The 23,768-nt window shown below is 39.8% G+C and overlaps 1 protein-coding gene across 2 annotated transcripts in view; it reads left to right on the top strand.

The window, feature by feature from the left end:
• Nucleotides 1–5,814, top strand: part of Slco3a1 (solute carrier organic anion transporter family member 3A1) — a 279,852-nt gene extending 274,038 nt beyond the window's left edge. For both annotated transcript variants that reach the window (XR_010047952.1, XM_063249992.1), the window contains exon 11: nucleotides 5,171–5,814. Coding sequence is in view for 1 of the 2 variants with exons in the window: in XM_063249992.1 (XP_063106062.1) it covers nucleotides 5,171–5,253 (83 nt within the window). In the remaining variant the exon portion in view is untranslated. The remainder of the gene's footprint in view (nucleotides 1–5,170) is intronic.
• Nucleotides 5,815–23,768: the final 17,954 nt, after the last annotated feature.

Here is a 23,768-nt window from a genome sequence, read left to right as displayed (position 1 = left end):
ATGACCACCACCACAGCATGCTGGCTTCCCCTTGCCTGCTTATGAAGGAGCAGGAGAATCCTCTTCTCAGAGCCCTTCTAAGGAGTTTTCTGGTAATACTCAATGGGCAAAATAACAAGAGGAAGCCGAGAGTCTCTGAGGAATTGTTTGACAGTGTTGCTAATGTCTTCCACATAGGAAGCAATGCTTCTTCCACAGTTACTTGTCTTCCTCCACCTTCCTCTAGGGATGACTTTTAAAATTTGATTAGGTGGCATCTACCCGTCCACACTCTGGTTAGACCTCCTTGTGTCCAATAATGGGCAAAGGCTTCTCCTCACACACTACAAGTTTTGCTGGCTTTTCATTTGGAAAAGTGACCCACACAACCATCCCACACAAAGGCACCAGCCCAGAGCACACTGCTCTTGAGGAATTTTCTCAGTAAAAGATCTTTCTTTGTAAAAAGATTCCCCGTTTCTTCCAGGGGAGACCCTTCATTGAGGGATACATAAAGTGGAAGTGTCTGTGTAGAGTGACAGAGAAACCTCTGAGGAATAGTTGCTGGCTGCCTGGTGTTTGTCCCGCTGCTGGCTGTTTTGCTGCCTGATGCTTTAGGTCCCTCAAACGATGGTTTCCTCCCATCCAGCCAGGCCTGTGATTGCTTCTCAGCACCATGTGGGAATCCTAGAACCACCACTGCATAGTGTTAAAGCAAAAAGGTCACTGCGTGGAAACCAACACAACAGTGTTAAGCCATAAAGGTCAATGTGTAGAACACAACACGTACTGTCTAGACCAGAGGGACAAGGACAGGAAAAGCTGGTGTTTCTATTTGCTGTGTTCTATTGTTGGAGGTTTCAGATGAAGAGAAACCCGGGCAAGTAGTTTTCCAGTCCAGCAGATGAATACCAGCCTTTTGCTGTTCTTAGGTGATTTTGTTGCTGGTTTTGGTGAACCAGTTACCTGGCCAGAAGCCAGGGCTAAGTTGCAAAGAATGATCCCATGATTGTGCCTCAGCGATCCTGCCACTGTCCTCTCTTGGGGTCCCTTCTACCATGATGTTTCCCTTTCTTTACCCATTAGGTTAGAATCCAAGTCAGATACCCAAAAGACACCAACTTTTCCAAGACAAGTTGTTAATGAAGCTAAATTGGGCTTAGGAAATTAACACAGAATCCAGATATAGCCTTTCTCCCACTTTTCTACCATTCACTATTCATAACACCCCATCTAGCCTAACTCAATCTCAACTCCACCTCCAGAGCAGCTCCTCCTTAAATAACAGCCAGGTCCCTAGGATGGTGGTTACTCAAGAGCAGACTTTGGAAGAACCTCCCTGGCAGCCTATGTGGGGACAGGGAAGATTTTGTTTAGATGCCTCTTCTGGGGATTGTGGCCAACAACACAGAAGGAACTGAGCCTGACTCCACACAGCTGACCCACCTCCCCTCCTCATGGTCTGTAAGAAATCTCAGCATCTCAGGGTGCTCCTCAGCATGGCAGGGACAACATGGGCCAAAAAACCTACAGTTGGAAATTAGGAAAAACAAAGATGGTGTTATACCTCAGGAATGTGTAACTGCTTCAGAGTCAGGGACAAGAAAGAACTCGTCCCTCTCAGAGACCATCACATGGTAACATGATTATTCTTTTGGCAAGGTTCATTTCACTTGAAGGTGCACATTGTATACGCTTGATGCATTCTTACCATGCTTTATTCATTCATTCCTTTACTTAAAATATGGAAGCTTTGGCAAAAATGGAAAAGTGTGTCCTGCCCTCCAAGAGCTCCGAGTGCAATGAGCTGGACACAAGGCAGTGAGAATGTCCTCATATTGTCTGGTATGAGGAATTACTCACTCTGGGGGCAAGAATTGGGAGGACTGCAGGGTGAAGGTAGTCTAGAAAGAAAAGTACAGTGGCTCTCTGCTTTAGGGAGGAGAAAGAGGAGGTGCAGAGGAAGGAGAAAAAGGAGGTGTCTCCCTAGAGAGACACTCCATTTCTGAAAGCTACCAGGAAAGTATAGCTCAAGATCAGCTCTAGGCAATGGGTAAACAAATGAGTGGGCTCTGTCCCAACAAAGCTTATTCATAAAGAAGCAGCTAACAGGAGGACAATGATATACAGTTTTCCATTCTAGGCTGAGGCCTGCAGCAGCACAGCATGTTGCTGGGTTGGGGTGGGGGGTTCTAGGAGTTCAATAAAGGCAGGGAAGAGCCCAGTACCCAAAACTCTGCCATGGCATTGACTGAGTCATGTACCACAAGGGTCTTGGAGAAGGTGTCCACCAAGCCTTAACATTTTTGGCAATGAAAATCTAATTCAGATATCTCTTTGATTTTGAAAAAGCAGGTAAGTACCTCATTGTTGTCTGAGTTTATAACTGAAGAGAAACCTTTCTGGTGTGCTGTGGAAACTTGAACTCTGCAACCTACCGTGCCTTTCAACTCCAGCACTCCATAGCTCAACTGGAGAAATCACTCTTTTTTTCTTAAGTGATGGAAACAGATAATTGAAGGACATATGTAGAAAATGAGTGAATCCAAACACTGGAATAGAATTTCCAACCTGTTCCTTCTTCCCCACCAACGCAAAACAGTGGCATGCTAAAGCTAACAGTCTACCACATAGAATAATCCATGAGCTCTATTAATAGTTCGTCATAATGGCTGCTTAATATTTATCATGTACTTACTCTGCGCTAGCTGCTGGGCTGAGCTTGTTACATGTATTAGTTCACTTAATCCCAACAATAACCCTTTGAAGTAGGAACTGTTGCTATCGTCGTATTACAAGGGAAGGAATAAAAATTTGGAAAGCTTTCAGAACTGGATCAAGGTCACAGCAGAGCTGGGCTCATAACCCTGGTACATAACTACAAAGCTCATGTCCTTAACCAATTTGGTGTTGTCTCCCTACCAGGCAAGATATAAGGGACCCTTCCCCACCCATAGGGAGGGACTTCTCACTGGGAAGCCCCTAACCCAAATGAACTAGAGGCCCCACACATTCATGTGCCTCCTGATGTAACAGGCAGAACACCGTGGCAGTTATATTCTGGGGCTATCAGCTCTTCTTGTGTTATTTCTGATCTCAGTGGTCCAGGTAGATGAGGTATCCCACCAGAAATAGGACATATGATGAAACAGGAGATTTGCCATACTAACACATTCTTATATGCACTTTCAAAGCTCACGGTGCCCTGGCAGCCTGTCTCAGTGAGGTCATCAGCACCAGGGGGAAGACCCCACTCATATCCCTCCTGCTTGATACTACTACATCCCCAGCACCCACCTCCAAGACCAACCCTGACCCAAGGGCTTCAAACACATGGAAATTGCTCGCCGTTTGCATATATGTTACTCTATGCCTAGATTCCAGGTTTTTAGGGACAGAAGATATCGACATTCTTATTTTTATAATAACGACTCAAGTCAACAATCAGGAATTGCTGATAATCATAAATTTACACTATTTCCCCCCCTAAGGTTCAAGTGATTATGTTTTTTCACAATGAACAAATGGAACACAGCAAATTTTGGGTACAGCATTCTGTAGGGTGAGACTTTTGCCATTTTTATTAATGATTTTTAAAAAATTCATGCTAAACATAGAAGACAGCAATCATGGAGACACGTTTACCAAGACCATCTTATAGTCTAAGGCCATAAAATGAACCAGAACCATGAAGTGTTGAAAGTTTCATTGAAAGAGGAAGCCAGCTAAAACCTAAATTGTGCTTTACTCCAGTACCTTAAAGGTGGGAAGGGTCTGGGAGCTCATGCTTATTAAGAGCCATTCATATGCCAGGTGGCAGGAATGTTTTGTTCCCAGCAGCCTTTCACACCTGCCCTTGCAAGGTAAGTGTCATTTTTTTTTCCCACTTTACAGATCAGAAAACTAATCCTCAGCAAGTCTGAGCTTTGTAGATCACATAGCTAGTTAGAAAGATCACCACCAGGAGCCATTTCTAAGTCTGTATAATTCCTGAACCAGAACTCTTTCCAGTATGCCACACATGACCAACGTGGAAATTCAGATGTGGCTTCTTATGAAGCCAGCCATTGAAATCCCCCTGTAGGAACCTATAGTTTTCTAGAAAAACAAGCCAAGAGCTGGAGGTGAGAACTTCTGTAAAATTTTGCCTACAAAAATAAGAATCTAAAATGAGAAAAACTGTTCACTTTCATAATTAAACAGTGCAGAGCTTTAAAAACACTGCTTCCTTTGACCTTAGCCATGTCAGCAGAAGTTTCAGAGCCAAACGTCACCCTCTGTCGTACTCATCTAAGCAGGAACCAACCCCAACTCTCTCATTTGTCCCACTGTCCACAACTCCCTGCCAAAGGCTTCTAGGAGAACCCAAAAGGCTGTAATAAGGACTTCAGCCTTGCCAAAGCCAGGGAAGGCGGCTCCAAATTGCCCAGAAGTCAAGGGCTTCTTCCTCTACAAGACAAATATTAGCTCAATACTCAGTAAAATAGTGACATTTTCACACTGTCACTTTTTGCACCTCCAGATCAGAGTCTAAAGAGGACATATAAGTAAACAGGGACTTTGTGGGCCCACTGAACAGGAAAGCTATGTGTCACAGTCAAGGAGACCTGCGTGGCTTCCAGATATCATGTAATACATTTTAAATGAAGCCACAACATCAGTTTTGGAAGTGTGGCATTGGCTTAAAAACCTGCTCCAGGTGAGGCAACTTTCACTCAAAACAGGGTGATTTTCTGTGAGTGAATGAAAAACTGGTCTGGGATGTTGGAGGAGAAGGCATGACATTGTGATGCCAAGTGGCTTCCTGTGGTACTCGGAGTAATTATAAATAGACAAAGTGACTTTAGACGCCTAGGACACAAAGTCCATTCATAGGAGACTTAGATGAGAACAAGATGGGTTGACTGGGATACATCTTACTCATCCCATGAAAGAAACCTCTACCTGGGTTTTGGTATGGACATGTAGATGCATATCCTCAGAAAGATTCAGCCTTCACAAAGGGCCACCATGGGCTTGGAATCCGGTCCCTTTGGGGTTACATGGGTTAAAACCTGCGCTTTATTGCTTCAGTTTCCTGTTCATCTCCATCAAAGCCATGTTGCTCTAATATAAGCCTAATAAAAAGTAGGAAATGCAGAAAAGACCGATCTGTTTTTCCTCTTGGCTGTTCTTCCCTCCTCCCCTTTAGGCACAGAGTACCAAGACATTGAGACTGAGAAAACCTGCCCTGAATCACATTCTCCTTCAGAAGACTCCTTTGTGCGAAGCTGAGGGCCTGCCCTCTTCCTCCTCCTGCAGAGAATGGCCCATCACCACCCACAGACCTCCCAGGCCTGACGTAGCGCTCTACCCTGCCTGAAAACTCAAGGGTCCCTGTGTGGAGTATCCAATGTGTGCTTCCTTTGAGGCCTCGAGCACAGGCCCGTGACAAGGACTAAGGATGTGGTCCAGAGTCCTCCAGTAGCCCTCGGAAGTAGGCGTTTCTGGGTCGCAAGCTTGACCTGGAGTGCATTCCCCTCCGCCTACCCCAGCTCTGGCTTCTGCGAGGGCAGCTTGCTGCCATGCTTTAGAGGCTCTTCTGAAGAATGTTTCTCTGACTGAGGATTGCAACAGCTCCAAAGAAATCAGCCAAAGCTAGATTTTACTAGAAAGTCTAAAAATCGCCCCATTTCAGAGTAGAGGAGGCAAAAAGCACATACTCAATAGATTTTGAGTGTGGTATTCTGTATTTTTGCAGCTTATATTTTCCAAATGAGCAGTTTAGAAATATGTGATATAAAGTATACACTGTACATTGCTGAAAATTATATTAAAAGCACTATTTTAATTCTTTCTGTGTCTCATGCTGTTACCTCTGTCATCTTCAAGTGTTTTTGGGTAAAATGATCCCAATAGAAGAGTATTTTTGGTGTCCTATATCTATGGGCTTTGGGATATTCAAAAGACCAGGCTATGGAATCAACACAGACAATTTGAGTCGTTCCCCCAGCCCAGCACCTGCTGCTAATGTGATGGTGATCAAGAGATCTGACTTGTCTGAGGCCCAGTTTTACCATCGGTAAAATGAGACTGTTAACACTTGTTTTATACCACTGTGATAAGACTTAGATGTTAGCTGAGATTGCATAAGAAGGCACTGAGCACGGTTTAGCACAGAAGTAAGTGGTCATGTTCATTGCTTCCTAAACCTGTGGCCAGAATTAGTTGCTCTAAGGCACTGAAATGGTGCCTGTTGATATTCCTGGTTCAGCACTGGTGCTATCATTTTCCTTTGTGCTTTCCTTTCCTTTCACCCACCATCTGTAAACCCTGGGAGAGCAAGGAACAGCTTTGTCTCAGGACATCCCTGCTGCCTAGAACAGTGCATGATGTTCAAAGGATGCTCAAGGTACAGATGAATAAGTAACCAGCTTTGGAGTCAGCCTCTTGGGTGTCTTGGACTTCAGTGCCATCCTCAATCTTTACAGCATTTGGACCCAACCACAAGCCTTACCATGGACAGAGCTGAGGCAACCTTTCCCTTGTCTTTCCAGGTCTCTTTCTGATTGGCTGGCTTCACCTCCACTCTCTTATTACCTCACTGGCTGGTCTTCTATCTTAAACTGCATTATTCTGGAGCTCGAGAGGAGCACCGAGTGTAGACACTTTCTGTGTTTTGTGCTATGGGTAAAAGATGTAGGATACCGCCACTCAGTTTATGAGGCCTTCTGTGCTAACTGACCCACTTTCTTCATGCCTTTCCAACCCTGGCTCTTACCCTCTATGTACAGCCTAGTCATAGTTTGTAGCTGAGCTCACCAAAAATCAAACTCATCAAATCTTTAAAGACTGTATTTACCCAGCTCTGCATTGTGTTTTCACTCTCAGGCTTGAAGTGAACAAAAAAGAGTATATATGGCCTTTTTAAATGCCTCATTGCCAGCCTGTTGGGGCAACAGGGACTCTTTTAGCCTGACCTTGATTATTTATGTGATTGTTTATTTTTTGCAAGGCAACATGATTCTCTGTGGCACAAAAATCCCAAGAAAATGCATTTTCAACAGTCTCTGCCCTGATGTGAAAGGTGCTGAAGTAGCTGAAAAAGTGATTGGTGGTTCCTCCCAGGAGCTGAACTTTATCTGCCCTGGAAATTCAGATGGAGAAAGAGGGAGGAGGAGGAGGAGAACAATTGCTTAAGGCATCATCATGCTAATCCTAAATTTCACATTTGTTTTTGATCTACCGTCCACTTCTTTCTCTTTATTACTTTTATCCCTTAAAGTGGTGGTCAAATTATCGAAACTCACCATGCCCCCATTTCATCTCAGTCTCTTAAAAACATATTATTTCTTATTTGGAATTAAGAGACTCATGATGTGATGGTTAACAGTCCCTGAGAGATCCGGTTGTACAGATTGTTCAGCCAAAATAATGAGAATAAATGACTTAAATGAGAACCCAAATACCATCTCTTCCCAATGTCTCATCAGCTGCCAAGGGCCAGCAGAATCTTGAGCCAAATACATATTCACCCATCTTGATTCTCCAGATTGGAAAATCCAACTTAACTTCTTCCTCAGTCTTTGTGAAAGGGTTAATCTTGTATTCATGTATTTTTCAACCACAGTAAACACAAGCTCTTTCTATGGCCCTTAATATGAATTCAGAATCATCTACATAAATATTTTTCAAAGCCTTTTTTTCCTTTTTTATTTTAGAAACTACTACTATAGAACTGCTTCTGTAACACTTCAGAGAAATTTATACTAACACATAGGACAGACTGGCTTGTTTTCCGTAAAGCCATGAATAGTGTTTTAACTTCTCTGAGTCTTAGCACCTCTATACCTCAGTTCACAAACTTAATGCTTTCCATGATTCTCTCACAAGTTGAATTGGATGAGAACTCAATCCAATTTTCCCCATAAGGTCAACACTGAACCTAACCACTGAATGTGATTCAGTTCTTGTCCAAACTGGTTTGCCTCCAGAATCATGAAATTGAGTTCATGAACCAAGGTATCACTCTACTTCTATGAAATATATGCACATGTTAGTTATAGGATACCCAAAGAGACCACTCCAGATCTTCTAGAATCCTATTTGCTGTGTTCTTTATAAGACAACTAAGGGGGTAAAATATAACAATCTAAACACAAAGATAAATAGGCAAGCACTTGAGAGGTCCTTTGACCAGTGGTACAAAACACTTATAGCTCCAGGGACTGGAATTGTGTATGGTAGAAATTTTGGACTCCTCTGTATAAGACACATTTTTATATGAGACTTCTTTCTGTTGTATGTCTCTGAGAGCTTCACCATCATACACAGGGGACACTGTGAGTCTTCCCAATGAAGTGAAGGCGGAAACTCTCTGTCACTTACATTATACCCCTCTGCTTTCTGATCTCAGATGCTTAATTTGCCCTTCATCCTACTCCTCAAGTTCCTCAGGGAATTACATTGAGCCACCTATATTTTCATAGCAAAAATCAGTGCTCCAAATAGATTTCAAAAAGAAACAAAACAGCTCCAAATAAATGCAACTTTTATATTGTTTCTAAAAATCATTTCTCATCTTTTCAATCATTTTATGCAAATGATTTGACATTAATAGTAAAGCCATTAAAGGGCATATTCCCACAAAGCATGACTTTAGAGATGAGTTCACTTACATCGTGAATGTACCTGGAAACTGAATTTTGAAGAATCATAGCAGTGTTAAGACATTTTCTTAGCTGTATCAATAGATCAGTCTTGAAAAACATGCCCAGGGAGTTACTCAGGAAGAGTATGGAATGACAACCAGTCCTGAGGTAAGGAGGGGACATTGTAAATACCTGGAGACCCTCACTCTGACTTAGTTGAATCCTCTACTCCATGGAATCTGATGCTTCTGAAAATATGAGCTTTTAGGGAGATGATTAACTTCATTATATATTTCAATGCATGTAGGTCAAATTTTTAAAGATTTAGTGAGTTAGTATAGACAGAATTGTGCAAAATCCTCTGCATGCAGTAAGCACTCCCCAGTATAAGAGCTCTGTGGCTTAGAAAGAACAGGGAACAGGTTTGCATTTTGGTTCAGCCACTGACATCTTGCCAGCTTAGCAAGTCAAGTGTCAGTCAGAACCTTAGTCTTTAAGTGGCTGTGAATTGGAAAGAGGGCAGCCTACCTGGAAGAGATGTTTTGATAATTCCGCACATGAACAACTCAGTAACCATTCCTATAGGGCTAAAGACATAATGAGTCTCATTGACAAGTCTCATTCTTGGCCATACTGTAAGGAACTACATGAGGCAAAGGTCAGCAGAGACTGCCAGGCTGTGTAAAGGCAACAAGGCATGGAATGTATTGTGCCTGGATGCAGGCAGGCAGAGGGAAAAAAAGGCCATTTATGTGGACCAAAGAGAGACAGGTATCTTTATAGGGCTTGTAAGAAGTCAAGAGACATTAGTTACAAGAGCTTTCTAAATGTCTGATGCCTTAGTGGGAAAAGTTTTCAGGGCATCCAATGTAAATATTTGGGTGTTTTCAGATTTCCTGGTACCTCGAAAATTTTATCTTCCCTTCTTTTATGGCATCCTATGCTTACCAAGGCCCACAAGGCCAGTGCTGAGCTGGGTCTTTGCTGAGAACAATGCTGCTGCCGACAAACAGGTTGGGTGCCGGGATAGTCATGCCTCATTTGAGCCAAACACAAATAGAAAACAGTTTCTATTTACCAGTGTTTCTAGTACAATGCTTTTGGAAATCCTCCTTTCTGCTGAAGAGCTACTCCCTCAATACCTTCGTCAATCAATTTCTTAATTTTTCAGTCATTGCTTCACTTATGAAGACTTAGCTCTGATCATTTGAGAAAGTCAGCCTTACATTCCATTCACACCCACAAGAGCAGGCTGGATCCATGGCTCCAGGGATCTGGAGGAGATGGAATGTGAGGTTTGCTCTCCCCACCTTTTACCTTCTCTCTCCATTCAAATGTAGCTCCAGATGATGTTGTGGAAGCCAAAGAGCAAGGTTTTCCTAGCAAACTTTCTCTGGCTGAACATGCTGCCCTCGCTGCCCACTGCTACTGATCCCCCTCCTTCTAAGCTGTACTAAGGTAGAACAGATGGGTCCTAACTGGCTTCATTGAAGAGGGACTCCAGCCCAGAGAGCTTGCTTAGCTTGCCTTGAGAGGCAGCTCCAACCTCAGCAGCTTCTGAATTGCCAGTCTTGGGTTCATGTTCTCTGTAGTAAGTGCCACTTCCCTGTGCTAGGTTAGTCATCAAAAACACCAGCCCCATCCTCATCTTCTCTACTTGCCTGAATTCTTAGCAAGAAGACTGGACAGGGCCATTTTCACCTCTGTGTGAAGGCTGCTTCCTTCCCATGGCTATCCTTGCCTCCCTCCTCCATAACCCCTACCTCTAGTCCTTCAGTGTACTCCGTAACTCACCCCATCCCTCTCTGCTGGTGGCAGGATAATTCAGCAAGGACAGTGTGCACACCCCCAAGCTTTATGAGCAATGAGTTTGGAGACCCCTTCCCTTGAATATAGGAAAGGAAACGAGACAGTGTCTTTCTGCATGAACTCCTCTCCCCTCAAAAAGTGAACACCTCTCACTGCCTTTTCCAGTCCTTTGTGTGTCTGGGGAAGAAGAGGCAGAGAGATATGATAGTGCCCATTTTTATCCGAAAGGAAATACACAAAAGATGTCCTCTAGCATGTCATACCAGTATCATCGAAAGAGGAAGGCTGGTCATCCAACAGATGGCAATGATGAGAGATGCCACTACATCAAGGGAAGTCTCGCAGTTGCATACCATGAACAGCCACCCAGTACCTAAATGCTCAGCTAAATTCTAACCTTCAGGTAGTTAATATTTGCAGGCTTCATTCTTCATCAGAGAATACGTCCCTTCTGAAGTGCTATTGAAAGAGTCAAGAAGACTCTGAATCCAAAAAACTTACAATCTCAACTTAGGGAATATGAGCCTCCACCCTTTAAGAGCCCTGTGCATTCAAGTGCTCTATTAGGTAGTAGAGATGTGAGAGTAATGGGAATTCAGAGAAGTCCTGAGATCCAGGGTAGAAGGTGGAGTGCTCTTATGGAGATGGAATATGCAGAGGACCCATCTCCTATGATATTTTGTCTAAAGGAATGGGTGCTCAAAGGAGGCAAGGCAGTGACTGTGGAAAGTAAAATGTGCTAGGATGATGATAACAATGTATTAAGCACCAGGAGAAATCCTTTACAAAGCTGTGTTCCCATTTCCCCCATGCAGATCATTCAAACAGGAGATTTTCATACCAAGTTGCTGGCATGGGTGAGAGTCTCAGTTCCTCTGTCTGTCATTCACATGACCACAGTGTGTTCATCAGTAAGGCCCAGGTCAGCATGGTCACTCCATAGAATGACTAAGAAAAGTCAATGAGCTAATATCTAGAATGCTCTTAGCACTATGCCTGGCACCTAGGAAATGTCCAAGAAATCAAAGAGCTCTTCCTTTACTTAAGTACATAGAAAACAGTTTCACTCATATTTCCAAATCATCTGACACAGTCAAATTTTAACACAGCTAACTTGCATGGGTAAATAATTATAACAGCAATTATCTCCCTGAGGACAATCATTTGCTATCACCATTTGCACCCACTGAAATTACATGCATAAGAAGCAAACTCACCCATTGGCAGATAAACATAATTAAATTGGAAGAATGACATCCAATGGCTGATTGGATTAATAAAAGAAATTTATCCCCCAGAGGTATTTCAGTAATGCTTCTCCAAGCTGGATCATATTTTTTAAAGCTTATGCTTTGAATTCAAATTATGTGTTAATTCTTTCTCCCCAAATCACCATGCATCCAAGCCTTATAAGCACCATGTACCTCTAAAAAGCTAGGACTATGATGATTTTATAAACCACACAAACAGCCACAAATCCTCTTGATTGTTATGTAAAAATAGATATATAAAAGGCACTATATTTTGTACTTGAAACAATTTAGCAACAATCTTATTTTGGTAAAATATTTCCTGGGTTGAGAATTCTATTTTAAACAGTATGCAAAGCTCATAATAAATGTGGCCACTGCATCAGAAATTTAAATAATTTTCTTCCCTCACATCCTCCAAGAATAATGATACAAAGACCTGGATCAAAAAATGCTCTCAAAATTTACAAACTGTCCATAAATTTCTTATGAATTCACAACAAAAGTTTATGAGTGATAAGCAAGTTTTCCTCTTGGGAATCTCCAAAACTGTAATTGTTCTTAATGACATGAATATGGGTATGAGGCTTTAGTTTTAAATCTGTGCCTACTGTTTATCACTCCAAATGCCTCAAGATAATTGGTATCTATTAGTTACATGAATTTTTATGCAGCGCATCATTTAAGAGTTTTGGTGACAGCCTACGTGGCATACTTCCTAGGTGCTTGAAATACCTCTGTGAGGTAGAGATAAGAAAGCCATAAAACTTTCTCTTACCACTACAAAAATTCCAAAGAGGAGAGTGTCCCTCCTACTAGCTCTTACTTTGCTGTGTCACAAAGAGAAGGAAATAAAATTATCTGTCCCAAGATGGCTGCCAGAAAGGACCACAGGCCATTACTGGACTGAAAGAGCATTTCAATCATTTCCACTTTTTCACACATGAAAAAGAAGTTTCCACTCAAAGCTATTGCAGAAGTAAAAATAGGTGCATTTAATATCTACTGCATACTTTAAATGTCCTTGTAGTGTTGTTGATAGTTAGCTTCGAGATTTTCAGGCTTTACTGCATTGTACCATTAAGGCAAACCAGATTCTTTACTTATTTAACCCCTTTAGACCAAATATAAAGTATGTCTAATTGCTACTACCTTAAACTCTTTGGAAGACTATTTAATAATCATTCTAAATATTTATCTGAAACTAAGTTAATTAAAAAGATTCTTGTGTTGCTTCCTTACCCACCCACCTTTTTAAAAACATAAAGTTATCACGATATGAGTATAAACTAATCTTGGTTATTAGACCATGGATCATTGAGTGCATACATTAGCTATGTAGTGAATCAAAATCCCTCACTGCTTTGCATATATAGACTCAGATTCATGGTTCTGCCCTTATTTGCACAAAGCTGCACATCCTTCTATCTGGGGAATAGTAACTGTAGATCTGTTTCCGTTGCCAGAGTACTGATGGCTATAAATTTCCTACCTGCTTACCTTTCAAATTTCTAAAAAAAAACTCAAAATAATAATAATGCACTCGTACTATGCAATAGCCAAATTTGGCCCAGTTCATTTCCAAAGGTTTTATGATTTCATACTCAGTCACATTCACAATAGTACTGATTATGCTGTCATTTATAATAGCACATATAATCTATTAAAATGCCTAGTAATAAACATAACAGAAATGCACATTATTTATAATTTTAAAAATGATAAGACTACCTATCCTCAAAGGCAGCAATACTAATTTCAAAAATAAAGCCTATTACCATATTCCTAGATTAGATTGCTGAACACTGGTAAAGTGTGATTTCTTCTCAAATCAAACTACAATTCCAATGCAATCCTCAACAGAATCTCAACAACCATTTCTACTGAAATTTATAAACTGATTACAAAATTCAAATACAAAGCAGTACTCAAGCCTGGCCTTGGTAATTCTCAAAGTAGAGTAAAAGAAAGTAATGAAAGAAATGTAGTCTCCTCAGAATTCACATAGTCATAGAACTCTAAAACTTAAAAAGGTGGAGCCTTTACATAGAATCATAAAGAATCAAAGAGTAGCAGCCATAAAGAGACACTTATATTTGTATATGTGGTATTTAGAATATATCAACTAAAGGGAAGCATTTCAAATTATTGATAAAACACTGGACCAGTCAACTAATGGTTTGAAGACAAGACATGAAAACAAGTTTAATTCGTTTTTCATTCAGAATCCTCTATGGTTTACATAAATTGATTTTTTTAAAACTATAAAAAATAAATTTCAAAAAATCATAAATATTTAAGAGAAATAGAATAATTCATGATTTGGAAATTTGGTAAAAGGACCCTAAAATTCAACACTCCTTAAATAAAAAGATAGTGGTTGCTCCTGGATGGTGAAGTTAGTGAGAGGAGTGTGAGTTCAGCTCCTCCCTTCCTTTATTGACCCAGAACAGTGCAGCTGGCAACAGAGGTCTGAGACCTGAAACCCCTCCCTCCACTGGTGGGACTCAGGGTCTGGAGACCTTCAGGAACAGCCTCGATGCAGTAGGATCCTGGCTAAGGTACACATCATGGACAGACAGAACGAGACGCATGGAAACATTCCATGTGAAATTAGCAATATGAGCCAACAGATGATCTCTAGCCTTTCTTTTTATTTTATTCTAGCCATTCTTTTTCTGTTCTTCCAACAACTATCACAACTGACTTTATGATACTTCCATGCAAGTAAACATTGTCTATCCTCATTCTGGTCCACTTCAAAACTTCTAGGCTTTCTCATCCAATCCTTCCCTGCTATGTCCTATGATGATTATCCTATGCCCTCCTTGCACCTAATATAATTAACCTCATTCATCTCTCCATCCTATCCCTATCTTCTTGCTCCCCCAACACACACACACACACACACACACACACACACACACACACACACCAGAGTAAAATCACTTGACTACGTGAAAAATCATTGCATACAAGCTGCTCGTATAAGTGGAATTATATTTCTGTAGACCTTCTTCCTCCAGTTATGAACAGCAGGTTAACAGTTTCCACAGTTGCCAGTAGCCAGGCTATACTTTAGTCTATTGTTAATACCAACTAAACTATTGTAACCAGTATATCATACACGCTATAACTAGTTTTCCCTCCTGTAAGAAAACACTGTGATTGTAAGGAGTCATAACCATCATCATAGTCCAGTTCAAAGGAATGAACTCTAAGTCAAACAGTTCTTTAGTCTCAATATACTGGGAAGGTAGGTTCTAGGTGTAGGCATAAAGACCAAGAACTGCATACATCTAGAGAACATCCAGAGAAACAGAAATCTCCTAGGAAAGCCTTGACACCAGTGATTGATAAGGTTATCTAACACAGAAAATCTACAAGCATCATCACAGAGAACAAAACAAAATAGAAAAATGATAAGACAAAGAAGTAAAATGTGATCCTAAATGCCCAGTCTATCCCAGGGCAAGTCCAGAACAAACAGATCGATGAAATCAGAAGCCAAAAAATGAGTATCTCTGAAATGTTAGCAGCAGAAGTGAAAAAACAAAGGGAAGAGGCCACAGAAAAAAATGTCTAAGGTATAGAAAGAACTATCTAAATAAAAAATATTAAAGCAGACACAGATAAACAAATAGAGGCACTCAGGAAAACAATGGAAACCATGAGTGCCAAACATAGACAAGAAGTTGAATCAAACAGATCAGAACAGAAAAGCAGATTAGAAACTCCACTGAAAGTATATTCAGCAGATTGAATGATTGTGAGGATAGAATATCAGATCTAGAAGACAGTAATGCAACTAGTGACCAGGAAAAGAAACATACGTTAAAAAGTAACAAGATACCATGAAGAAAATCAATCCAACAACTACAGGATGAAGCAAAAAAGAATAACACAAGATTGACTGGAATCAGTGAAAAAGCTGGAGATAGCCCAAAAAACATTAAAAGCCTTTTCACAGAAATAATGGCAGAAAACTTCCCAAACATGGATAAAGAATTTGACATACAAATAATGAAGCATATAGAACACCAAACAGCCATGACCAAAATAAATATATACAAAGATATATAATAATTAAAATTCCAAGCAGGGTAATCAATCAAAAGAGAAAAAAGGGAATAAACAACATATAAAAGCCAATACATATTACTTATAACCATTAACATAAATGGTCCCAACTCACTGATCAAAAGAAACAGACTGATAGAATGGATCAAGAAGCAAGATCCAACAACATGCTATATTCAGAAACACACGTAACCCAAAAGGAAATTCATAAACTAACAGTCAAAGAATGGAAAGCAATTCTCCATGTGGCAGAAACCTAGAAAAAATCAGGGGTATCTATTCAATTTGCAGACAATGCAAACTTTAAGCCAAAACTAATCAATAGAGCCACCAAGGTCACTACATACTTGTTAAGGGGAAAACTCCAAGAATAAGAGATAACAACCATAAGTATTCATGCACCAAGCACATGTTCACTCAGCTACAAAAAACAAATATTTACTGACATAAAAAACCAAATTAGCACTAACACAATTGTAGTGGGAGACCTTAATACTCAACTCTTATAAATAGATAGATCAACTAGACAAAAAAAAATCAACAAAGAAATATGAGAATTTAACCAAACCTGTGAACAAATGGACTTGGGGGAAATATACCATGTGTTCTACCAAGAACTTCATAATACACATTCTTCTCAGTTGTACATGGGATGTTCTCCAAAGTACATCATATATTAGCTGGCAAAATATGTTTAAGTAAATATAGAGGAATTGCACAGTATCTGACCATAGTGCAATGACACTGGAAATCAATGACAAAAGAAATCACAAAATTACATTAGCACATGGAAATTAAACAACACCCTTCTCAACAACCAATGGGTCACAGAGGAAATTAAAGATTAAATTAAATAGTATATATAATTAATCAATGATGCTGATACAACATACTGAAATTTATGGGATGAAATTAAAACAGCCCTATGAGGGAAATTTATAGCAATGAACTCCCACATCAGGAAAACAGAGCAAGCTCAAATAAACAACTAATATTGAGCCTCAAATTTCTAGAAAAAGGAGAACAAATCAAATTCAAAGCTCATATAAGATAGGAAATTATAAAGAGTAGCAATTAATGCAATGGAGACTAACAATACAAAGAACCAATAATAGAAAAGTTGGTTGTCTGAAAGAATAAATAAAACTGATAATCTATTAGTCAAACTCATCAAAAACAAAAAAACATGAATTTGAGCAATTAGGAATGAAATGAGAAATCACAACAAATCCCACAGAAATCCAGGAGATCATCAATACCTACTATGAGAATCTATAATAAGTAGAAAACACAGAAGAAATAGACAGGTTCCTACATGCAACTGATTTGCCAAAACTAATTCAAGAAGATATAAAAATTTTAAAAAATTTATATCAACCAATTAAATTGAAAATGTAATTAAAAATTTACCAATAAAGAAAAGGCCCACCCCTGATAAATTCACTGCTGAATTCCACAAGAAATTCAGAGAAAAACTAATACCATGAATGCTGAAACTCTTTAAAGAAATTTAAAGGGAAACATTACTTCCAAAACAATTTCTGGAAGCAAGTATTACCTTGATTCCAAAAACAGAGAATAATCCAACAAGAAAGAAAACTACAGGCCAATCTCCCAATGAACAGAGATGCAAGAATCCTAAATAAGATACCGGCAAACAGAATGCATCAAATCATCAAGAAAAGTACACAACAAGAAAAGTATATACCAAGTAGCATTCATCTCAGGGATGCAGGGATGATTCAATATACATAAAACAATAAATATAATATGCCATCTTAATAGAACCAAATACAAAAATCACATGATCATTTCAACAGATTCAGAAAAATCATTTCACTGCCCAACACCCATAATAATGAAAACCCTACATAAAACTGGAATAGATGGTCTTTCCCTCAATCTGATAAAAGCCATCTATAGGGCTAGGGATTTGGCTCAGTAGCATAAGAACCTGCCTGGCAAGCACAAGGTCATGAGTTTGATCCCCAGTACCACACACACACACAAAAAGCTATCTATGACAAACCAACAGCTAACATAATATTAACTGATCAAAACTGAAAGCTTTCACTCTAAAATCAGGAAAAATAAGGGTGTCCATTATCACCACTCCTATTCAATATAGTTCTGAAACATTAGCCAGAGCAATTAGGAAAAAATAAAAGGAATAAAGATAGGAAAGGAAAAAATTAAATTATCATTATTTGCACATGACATTATACTGTATATAAAGGACTCCAAAAACTCCACCAAAAAACTTGTAGATTTAATATCCAAATTCAGTAGTGTAGAAGGATACAAAGTCATTACTCAAAAATCAATAGCATTCCTGTACACAATCAATAAACTCACAAAGAGAGAAATTAGGGAAACCACACCCTTCAAAACAGCATCTAAAAATGAAATACTTAGAAATCAATCTAACAAAAGATGTAAAATATCTGTACAGTAAAAATTACAGTACCCTAAAAACAAGATTGAAGAGTATATCAGGAAATGGAAATATATCCCTTGCTCTTGGATAGGAAGAACCAACAGAGTGAAAATTGTCATATTCCCAAAACCGCTATACAGATTTAATGTGATCTTGATTTTAAAAATACCATTAGCATACCTCACAGACCTAGAAATTCAGACCAAATTCATTTGGGACCAGAAAGATCCAGAATAGCAAAAACAATTCTGGGCAACAAAGGTAAATCAAGGGGCATCACAATCCCACAGCTCAAATTACACTACAAAGCTCCTGTGATAAAATCAGCATAGTGTTGGGGGGAAAATGCAGGCCTGAGGATCAGTGGAACAGAATGGAAGATGCAGACATAGCCACAAACATACTCAATCATCTTATCTTTGACAAAGGAACCAAACGTATTTCCCTAGAAGAAAGATAGCCTCTTTAATAAATAGTGCTTTTAAAAAATTGGCTTTTCACATGCTGAAGACTAAAACTAGGCTCATGTATATTACCATGCACTAAACTAAATTCAAAATGGATCAAAGGTCTAAGTATTAAAATAGAAACATTAAATTTACTGGGAGAGAAAATGGGTAGAAATCTTGAAGGCATAGGGGTAGACAGAGTTCATGAACAAAACCTGGACTGCAAGGGAAATACTACAAAGAACTGACATCAGAAAGCTTTGCACAACAACAAAATAACCACCAACAGAGTGAAAAAGACAACCCACAGAATGAGAAAAAGAAGGTATAGCCAGCTGTCTCATAGACAAAGGATTTACATCTAGTACATATAAAGAATTGAAAAAAATCAAACCCCCCAGATTCAAAGACTCAATACAAAAATGAGCATCTGAGATGGACACACAGTTCTCAGATGAATAAATATGTGAAAAATGTTCAACATCACTGGTCATTCAAGAAATGCAAATTAAAACAACACTGAAATTCCATCTCACCCCAGAAACTGATCACAAATGCTGGTAGGGCTGTAGGGAAAAAGGAAACTTCTCCATTGTTGGCTGGAGTATAGACTGGTGCAACTACCTTGGAAATTAGAGTGAAGAGTCCTTAAAAAACTCGGACTAGAGGTCTCATTTGATCCAGCTGTTCCCCTTCTGGGTATCTTCTCAGGAGAATTTGAAACATCATACCACAGTGATATATGTGCACCCATGTTTATAGCAGCATGATTTGTAATCACTAAATCTTGGAAACAACCCAAATGACCAAAAGATGTGGCTTTTTATATAATGAGTGCTATCATCTATAAAGAAGAATAAACTGGAAGCTTTTATAGGTAAATGGATGCAACTTGAGACCACACTCATAAGTGAAATAAATCAGACCTGTGTGTGTAAACATCGTATTCTCTCACTAGTGTGAGAAACTGAACAATTAAATAAGATCCAAAGTATACAATAAATACTCTAAATTAGGAAGAAACTGTTCCAAAAAAGGATAAACAATGATGGGGGAAAGGGGAAAGGAAGAAAGAAAAAAAAATACATGTATATACAAGATAGTTAAGATAGTTACACAGCTAGTTTCTCTTAATACATTGAAAAGAAAGGTTTGTGCTAATATTGTTTGGGCAAGATATCGTACCTATATCTTATACTCTGAAAAACTCCTATGAAGACAACAATACACAATGTACTCATTATTGTAACTGTCCTACTGACCTGTTTTGAAACTGTTTCATTGTTATTTGTATCATTTTCTCTTTAAAATAAAAAAAAAGATAGAGGGAACTATTTCTAAGTTAAACTATCTGTCCAATCCAAAGCAGCATATGTAAAATGAAAACAGATGAGAATATTTCAAATATCTATAAGCAGTTACTGCCAGAACACACAAACAACACCTGGATATCAACAAGAAAGAGAAACAAGGGTCCCTATGTTACACGATTGCCATTTTTCTTTTCATCTTTGTAAATCTGATAGAAAACTCAGCAAATAATTGGAACAACTGGCTCATTTAAGAAAAGCCACAGAGCTCCTCTAACGTGAGAGTATGCAGACTCAGTAAGAAGGAAATGCAAGGTTTGTTGTTGTTGTTTACTTTAGGACCACCTTTTACTTATCAAGGTAGATGTTTTCCAGGGTACCTTGGTTTACTGGAGTGTAAACTGGTACAGTCAATTCCAGAAGAAAATTAAGTCTGTTAAATTGTAAATGCTTTTGGTAGGTAATCCAGAAATTGTATTGCTCAACACCCACTTCAATAAAGGGCTGGTAGGTACACAGGAAAAAGGCTACCATTATGTGGCATGGGTTGGGTTTTCCAGAACCTTGATGGGCAGAGGTTTCTTGTCTGGCCACTCTCAATCTTTCCCTCATCATAGCTTACACAGAACATGCTGAGCATACATATAGCCTCATTTCCTTCTACTGATGTCATTGCTAGAACCCCCTGCCTCCCCTAGTTTAGATCCTACCCACCCTTTAACGGCTGGTAAGAATGCAGAAGGCCCCTCTTCACCTTGCAGAATGTGTTCTGAGACCCCTTGTGGATGCCTGAAACTGCCAATCATACTTGACACTATATATGTTATATGTACATACTTGTAATAAATCTTTTTTCACTTAAAGAAAGCACCGCATAGCTTCTGTTTTGCACAGTTAAATTGCTAGCATTAATATTCTTGAGCTCTGGGGTCACTGTTAAGGAAAATAAGTATTTGAAAATAAGCACTGCAGTACTATGACAGTCGGTGTGTTAAGCAGGATGGCTAAGAATGACTGATGAGCAGGTAGCATATAAGGCATGGATACTTAGGCCAGAGGATGACTTTCCTCTTAGGTCAAAAGGGTGCATGATTTCATCACATTACTAAGAATGGTGCTCAGTTTAAAACTGGAGTTTTCCACTTAATGCTTTCTATCCTTTTGACTGATGGTAACTCCATGAAACCTTGAAGAGTGAAAGAACAGATAAGGGGAGATTGTCGTAGGGAACCACGGTGCTCTTCAGGATTACCTTATTAAGCTTGACTGTTTCACCAGTGGCTCAATACCTTGTTCACATGGTAGTCCTGCATCACGTCTGACCCCCCCTAATTATCCTTCACAATAATAAAACTTCCCAGGAATTTACAGATTCTTTTCTGTAGGCAGAAGCTAAACTGCTAAGGTCCCGACACACCAACACACTGATCAGTGAGACAGTGGAGAGTCCACTGGCTCTACATTCTCCCCAACTGTTTGCCCAAGAGACAGCTCCCCACTAGATCCTACAGCTCTCCCCTTTCACGTCAATTATGCCACATGTCCATCAAGTACACATTATGTCTCCAACATTGAGGTCTGTGCATTATAGGCAATATCTCTGTGTCTTGTTTTAAATTCTCTAATGGTACTTAAGTTAACATCATACATATGGAAGTATGTTAAACATTTTTAATCACATTAAATGGATTTCTATTCAGTAACCTAATAAGGCAAATAATGTGGCTGGGGGAAGTTTTGATACCCAGGAGAGTCAATAATCATAAACATCTTCTGTGATTGACCCACTCTCTACTAAGATATGTGGAAAAGAACTGAATATATATTGTCATTGTCCATCTACCTTTGGTTTAATTTTTTTAAAAGGCACTCAAGACTCTAGTATCTGGGAAGGAATTTAGAGTTCCTAGATAGTTCTATAATGAATTATAATGATTCTGGTTTTTTTTTTTAACTACTTAGAGAAATAACTGGATTTCCTAGAGTTTGGTGGCTTACCTAGGGTCAGTTGGTTTTTAAGTGAAATTTTTAGAAAGCTAAAATTAAAAGCTTGGTAACCTTTCCCTCAAGATTTGAAGGTTGGGTGTGGTGATGCATACCTGTAGTCCCACTGCTTAGGAAGCTGAGACAGGAGGATTGCTATAAGTCTGAGGCCAGTCTCAGTTACAAAATGAGTTCAAGCCCAACCTGCATAGTGAAACTTGGTTTGAAAAAGACCAAAACAAACAAACAAAAAAGATTTAAGTGTTTCCCCTCCATTGCACTATCTATGATTTTTCAGTGAAAGCAGCAATCTGCAGATATCTCACCTGAGATGCAGGCAGAATTGGAGTAGGACCAGAACCTGGTACCTGTTTGTGGATAGAAGGGTTTCATCTTCAGATAGGGCGAGTAGATTGCATGCATCCAGGGAGTCATATAGGATTTTAGTGTCCATGAAGGAGAAGTGAACCTTGTAGTACTTCCCAATCCATTTTTCCAGGGGACAACTGTGATTTGTCCATCTGTCTAGGGGAGAGCCCTTGTGTAAGTGAAGACTGCGACAGGCAGAGCCTTTCTGGATATCAGTCTTCTCTGAGTTTGAAATCAGGAATGCATGCTCCACAGAGACTGGGATGGATATTCAGCTAATGAGATTCCAACATCATCTCTTCCTGGCAATTACCCAAGGCCCTGCTCCAAATTCCGCATCATTCAGGGGCATCTTGACTACTGGCTGAAACACATTTCTAGCTGCAGTACTGAGTTCTCCTACCTCTTGGCCCAGTTCCTGTCTACCATTTGACAAAAATCTGTGTTCTCCCAGACACTGAATTAGTCTGGATTATTTATGGAGCCCTTGTGAATCTAGCCCGCCCAAACTGCAGAAGAGGCCATTTTTCTTCAAGAGGAGCCAAGTCAGTAGTCTTTTCTTCCTGATGAGACCATTCACAAGGATGGAGACTACCTCGCTCTGATGATTCAGAATCTGGGAAATGGTCCTCTCTGCTCAGCAGAGTTCTCTCCAGACACTGGCCAGCACTTTATGTTAGGGAGATCTTGGCTACTGCACCCTAACCTCCCTGTGTTTTCAACTCTTCTAGGAAGAAGTGTGAGCTTCTTTACCCACAAGGACCTCAATACAGACTCCAAGGATTGCTCCTGAAACTTGCAAACCTCACTTAGAAAAAGTTCTAGCATCCACCAGGGTGAGCCAGATGCAGCCTGAGGTATGAGGCAGTTTTCACAAATTAATCAGGACAATTTCTCATTATGCCAGATGGCAAGCTCGACGGACCTGTGGTGCAGGGAGCCACTGCTGTTTTTCCTCCCTCCCACTGCTCTAACCTGAAAATTATCCCAGATTACCCCAGAGGGCAGCTGCAAAGTAAAAATAACAGCTGTTATTTGTTTAGGCTCAGTTATGTGTCAGCAGCTACTGTCCTAGGTGCTTTGCTTTCTCCACAATTTTATCAGGTAGGTGCAGCTCTCTCAGTTGTCAGAAAAGGAAACAGGTGCTCAAGCTTGGATGGAGTCCTGGATCTCTGTGACTTCTCTGCTCACTAGAGGGCGTCAGCCTCTCCTTTTCTTATCTGGGAAGGGTATTTGATGGGAGTGATGGGAATGACAGGTGTGGAGGATGGATAAAGTTCTTTGCCTTCTTCATAGAAAACTTCCTATTGCAATAGGCTTGGGACAGCCAGCCCTTGAGACAGCCCATTTGCATTATCCACACAGCCATCACATTGCTCACCTTCTTGAGCTCTGTTGCCCACAGGATGTTCTGTTGGTCCTAGGATGCCCATGTCATGAAGTGATTTGGATTTCTGGGGAAGCTGCCAGAA

Source organism: Cavia porcellus, unplaced genomic scaffold (assembly GCF_034190915.1).
Source record: "Cavia porcellus strain 051 isolate PalLab524CR breed Dunkin Hartley unplaced genomic scaffold, mCavPor4.1 scaffold_6, whole genome shotgun sequence".
Lineage (NCBI taxonomy): Eukaryota > Metazoa > Chordata > Mammalia > Rodentia > Caviidae > Cavia > Cavia porcellus.
Note: the sequence above shows the minus strand (reverse complement) of the source record. Positions and strands in the feature narration are given on the sequence as shown.